The 5,453-nt window shown below is 38.4% G+C and overlaps 1 protein-coding gene across 1 annotated transcript; it reads left to right on the top strand.

Moving 5' to 3' along the window:
* Positions 1-4,642: 4,642 nt before the first annotated feature.
* LOC112494696 lies at positions 4,643-5,173 on the top strand. The gene is made up of 2 exons (XM_025087544.1): positions 4,643-4,769; positions 4,842-5,173. The coding sequence occupies exons 1-2, from the start codon at positions 4,662-4,664 to the stop codon at positions 5,142-5,144; spliced, it is 411 nt and encodes a 136-aa protein (XP_024943312.1). The 5' UTR covers positions 4,643-4,661; the 3' UTR covers positions 5,145-5,173.
* The last annotated feature ends 280 nt before the right edge of the window (positions 5,174-5,453 follow it).

Below are 5,453 nucleotides of genomic sequence, written 5' to 3'. Positions count from 1 at the left end.
TAATTTAAATTAAGAATAAAAGAAATGTGAAAAATAAGAAAATCTTCCTAGAAAAATTTCCTGAAAAAAAATGCGAGGCCTCCCCCGTACCTCTCATAGCTTAGCGGGAGAGTCATTAAAGCTGGCATAAAACATTCAAGTGTGAGGGCATTGTTTCGTTTCCATTTTGCAGTCACCTGAAATAGATTAACATTTAATTAAAAAAACCTTCCGTCTTCGGCCGTAGAATTCTTTGGTATACCCCATGAGAATTCTACGTTGCCCAACTTTCACCACGAGGAGGTAGATGGATAGGCTCATGGTGTGTAACAAGTGTAAATGGCAATTGCTACATACCTTCGAAAGTCGAATGTTTGTGTTATCATGTGTTATGTTGTGTTGTGTAGTGTGGTATGTGTGTGATGTGTTTAGTGATTATGTATTCGGAGATCAGGTCTTCGCAGTTCGTCATTTCCGTGGTATTTTTTTACTCCAAACCTTCTCCGAATACGTGTGGGTGCGTGTAATTGTGTGTGAGAGTGTGTGTTTTTGAATTTAATATTTTAACGAGTTTCCCCGTACTCGTATTAACGTCCCACACCGCAACGGCATACTTTTAATCGCGTTCGCGATCGCGCTTTGAGGAATCGCCTGCCATCCCTCGACTATTACGGCTTCTAATTCATCCAACGTTGCAGGCGGCGGATCGTGAGCGCGAACATGGGATTTTAAAACAGCCCAGATGTTTTCGATCGGGTTTAAATCTGGGGTGTACGCGGGCCACGAGCTTCGTGTGACTTTTTGGACGTTTAAAAATTCGGAAACAACTTTAGCCCGATGCGCCGGCGCATTGTCGTCGATAAAAATTAATTTATTACCGAGGCGGCGCGCTAGAGGCACTACTACCGGCCACAAAATTTTATTTACGTAGGCCTCAGAATTAACGGTTTCGTTACTAAAAATTACGATATCCGTTCGCGAGTCGATCATGATTCCCGCCCAAATCGTAATCGACTGCCGTGAATTTATCGCGTCCCGTGTAATACATTTATCATCAAGGCGTTGTCCGGTACGCCGCCAAACGCGCCTAAGTGTCGCACTTTTTAGCATAATTTTAGATTCATCCGTGAACATGCAGCTACCCCAGTCTTCGTCAGACCATTCCCGGTGATTAACGGCAAAGTTTACGCGGTTATTTTTATGAATATTACTTAGGTCGGGTTTAATTACTGAACGGAACGACCTAACTCCGCGTTCAGCTAAGCGACGCGTTACCGTGTCCCGCGATACACTACGTGGTATCGCTGTCTTCGCGATCGCCGTAGCGGATGTAAACAGATTTTGCCGCGCTTCTGAAACAATCGCGGGATCTTCGCGCCGCGTCGTCACCCTTGATCGGCCTCCGCCGTGCCGATAATTCACTTTCCCGGTCTCGCGATATCTTTTAATCAATCGATTTATAACCGACACGCTTCTTCCTAAATTTATCGCGATCTCTCGCTGGGACCGGCCAGCATTTAACAGTTCGATTACCCTCCCCATTTCAAGATCAGTTAAACGCGACATTTTAGTATTTTTCTAAGTGATTTAAAGTCCTCCGCGTACGTAGATCGAATGACTAGAAAAGCTAGACTGACTTTTCCGTTAAGTTTTTCTGAAGTAAGAACAGAAACAAATGAAAATCGCGACCGAAAGAAAGAAGGAGACGAATGGGCCCCAATAAGCCGTAGGAAGGAGAAGGACAGATAGAAAACAGTGTCGCCATGGGGAAAATAAAAACAGACAGAAACTAATGTAGCCCGAGAAGGAGAAGGACAGATAGAAAACAGTGAGCCGTGGGGAAGATAAAACCAGACAGAAACTAATGTAGCCCGGGGAGGAGAAGGATAGAATGAATATATTGTAAGTTCCATGAGGAGAAAAAGTAAAGCGCGATCGCGAATGCGATTAAAAGTATGCCGTCGCGGTGTGGGACGTTAATACGAGTACGGGGAAACTCGTTAAAATATTAAATTCAAAAACACACACTCTCACACACAATTACACGCACCCACACGTATTCGGAGAAGGTTTGGAGTCAAAAAATACCGCGGAAATGACGAACCGCGAAGACCTGATCTCCGAATACATAATCACTAAACACATCACACACATACCACACTACACAACACAACATAACACATGATAACACAAACATTCGACTTTCGAAGGTGTGTAGCAATTGCCATTTACACTTGTTACACACCATGAGCCTATCCATCTACCTCCTCATGGTGAAAGTTGGGCAACGTAGTATTCTCATGGGGTATACCAAAGAATTCTACGGCCGAAGACGGAAGGTTTTTTTAATTAAATGTTAATCTATTTAAGGTGACTACAAAATGGAAACAAAACAATGCCCTCACACTTGTATGTTTTATGCCAGCTTTAATGACTCTCCCGCTAAGCTATGAGAGGTACAGGGGAGGCTTCGCATTTTTTTTCAGGAAATTTTTCTGGGAAGATTTTCTTATTTTTCACATTTCATTTATTCTTAATTTAAATTATGTGTTACGATTGCTAAATCCGGAAAATCAAGCAATCGTAAATGAAGTTTGTAATATAAGGGATGATTCGTTGGTTCGGTCTACTTTAAAAGCACGTCCACGTGTTAATACAAGGCCTAACGAATTTTATGATTTGGAGTTGTGATAATTTCTCAAGATGTGTCTTCCCGGATCTGGAAATATTCTATTTTTAAGTGATTCTTCAGTAGGTAAATCTTTTGGTAAACTTGAAAATTCTATGGGAATCAATTTCCACGGTAAGTATTGAATTGAATTGTCTTGTTCGTTAACTTGATATTCTGTCGTGACAAGATCCTTTTGGCTCGTTGGTTTTGTTTGTTTTTGAGTATATGGTTTATTTAATTGTCTGAATATTTTACATAACTGAACTTTTCTACCACTTCGTTTAGGCATAAGTCTGTACTTACTCAGATTTTCTATAACAAGTATATTTGGAATTCCCTCAGTATCCGATCGAATCTCAATTAGGGGATTCAGCGTGAATCAGTCCTATCCAAGTCCTGATGATGTATGGAATGTTGATCGAAGTTTCGATTTGTATTAATGATTTGGTAGGATAAGGTAGAGGCCCTAGATCCGGCTTCAGTTCTACCTTTTTAGAAATAGTAAGGATGGATAGAGGCCCTATACAACGGCTTCAGTTCTATCCGGGAAGGTTACGAGTAATTGTGAATACTCTGATTTTGGTAACTTGGATAAGTTTTAGAGGTACTTGGTATATCTTGACTTCACTCACGACACACTCGACAATTCTGATGTTACTCTCTTAATCTCTTTCTAAACATCCCCCAATGCTACTTCTGGCTCCCTTTTTATAGCAGTAAAACTACTTCTGATTGGTCAATGTGACTCCCCTTCTTCAAAATTCTTAATATATCGATTGATAGCTAACCCTTTTCCGATAATCAATATACCAAGTCGTACTCCGTTATTTGAATCTCCTTGAATGTCATCCGAGAAGATTCAGACCTATCCGTTTATTTATCATTGTTCAATATTAACAAGGTAAAATACAATATTTAATATTGTTCGTGTAACGTTAATAATATGTTACATTAATGATTATATGATTAAATGATTATAATGTGTAGAAGAAATTAATGTGTTTTGCCATTGATAGTTATAAGGAGTGGAACGTAACACCTCCCCCCTTTAGAACGGAAACTATGCAATTTGCTTAGTTTTCGTCCATATGAACATATATGATCTTAGGTTGTTCATTTGGTTGTTTCCCTGATTCGTTTTTCAAACTCGGATATAATACATTTGTCTGTGTTTGTGTTTGTAGTTGTGTTTGATTTGTGGATCGTTGTTCCATTGAATTAAATTGGGGTGCTGATGGTGATCCTACTTCCAATGTATTATGAATTTTTTGACATTGCTCTTTAGTTGTTTCTTGAATATATTCTCTTCTCCCATTGTTCACGACCGAAATATGCGAATACATTCCGCAGTAATAAATTGTTCGATCAATTTCGATTTTACATTGCAATACTTCCGTTGACATAAAATCTGTTAGTTGTAACAGCTGTATTTCGACGTTTTCCACAATTGGTTTGTTAATTGGTAAATCACATGTTCCAACTTGTAATAATGAGACTGTCGTAATATTCAGATTATTTACTTAGCTCCGATTAACCATAGGCTCCATCCATATATTGTATGTAGAGCTATTCCATGAAGTATAGTATCTACAACAAACTTTAGAAATTACACTACCATCCAGATTCCTAACAATCCTGCACTAAATGTTCCAAACCCGGTTATTATTTATTGTGATTTTGGTATGAATATTATTGCGATAATTATCATGACCCATTTTATCTTCCTCATGAACATATCAATAATTGAATCCTATAATAGAAATCTATTTTTAATTGTTGAGACTAACGTAATATATTCTCGCATAGTGTAGTGTAGATATGATAGTGTCCAGACTGTATTAATATCAGTTTCCACATTCTTTTTGAAACGCGAATCTTCTTATCGACTTGTGACTATTGAACTCTTTATTTCCTTTCCCTTCTACCTGTCTATAAAACATTGTGCTCCCGCGATTTCTGTTCATTACTTGCTTGACATTGAGTATAACTCGAGTATAACGAAAGAGTCAACATGTTCAATTTTTTCCTATTTATTTTATCGTTTCTGGTGGAACTTCCTACGAGGGAACCTGAGCGGCCTCCAGCAAACGGACAAAATCACGAGGAAGTTCGCGACTTTGTAAGTATTACAAATTTGTTATCGATATTATTTTATTCATTTCGTTTTTACTAATTTTCGTTTATTTTTCAGGAATTTTTTGATACCCTTCCTAACCATTTAAACGGTCACGAAGAGGTGGTTGACCTGCCAGACGAGTGGCTCCAACACCCTGCCCCACAGATGTCCAGGATTCTTAGCCACATTAACATCGGCAAAGTAAGAGGTCCTGAATATTTCTTCTATCCGGGGATTGGGGACCACTTCTGGTTCGTCACTACCGGAATTCGGGTAAGGCCCGCTGTTCCGGTAGCAGAGATTCAAGAGGGAAGGCGACTATTCCGTCCGCGAGATCCTCCTGCCCCATTGCGGAGACCTCACAACCCTCCTCGGTGAAAGTGAAAGTGGAAATGTAGACAGTTTTTTGATAGTGATGTTTTTGTGTTTTTGGATTTTTATTTCGGTGTATTTTATACTTGATACTTATCATATTCAAAATTCTAAAACTATTACAAAATTTAAAAACGTTTTTTAGCATATTATAATAGATATTAGAAATTGTCATTTTAGCATATTATAATAGTTATTTGAATATAAGATGTATGGTCTATAGATATAGTATAAGTATTTTATTTTAACAATTATCCTTTATACATTTTCTATTTCTCATTTTGTTAACACAAAATATAATCATTTATTTTAAAA

Source organism: Cephus cinctus, unplaced genomic scaffold (genome assembly GCF_000341935.2).
Source record: "Cephus cinctus unplaced genomic scaffold, Ccin1 Ccin1_scaffold0701, whole genome shotgun sequence".
Taxonomy (NCBI): Eukaryota; Metazoa; Arthropoda; class Insecta; order Hymenoptera; family Cephidae; genus Cephus; species Cephus cinctus.
This window is presented reverse-complemented; position numbering and strand designations above follow the sequence as displayed.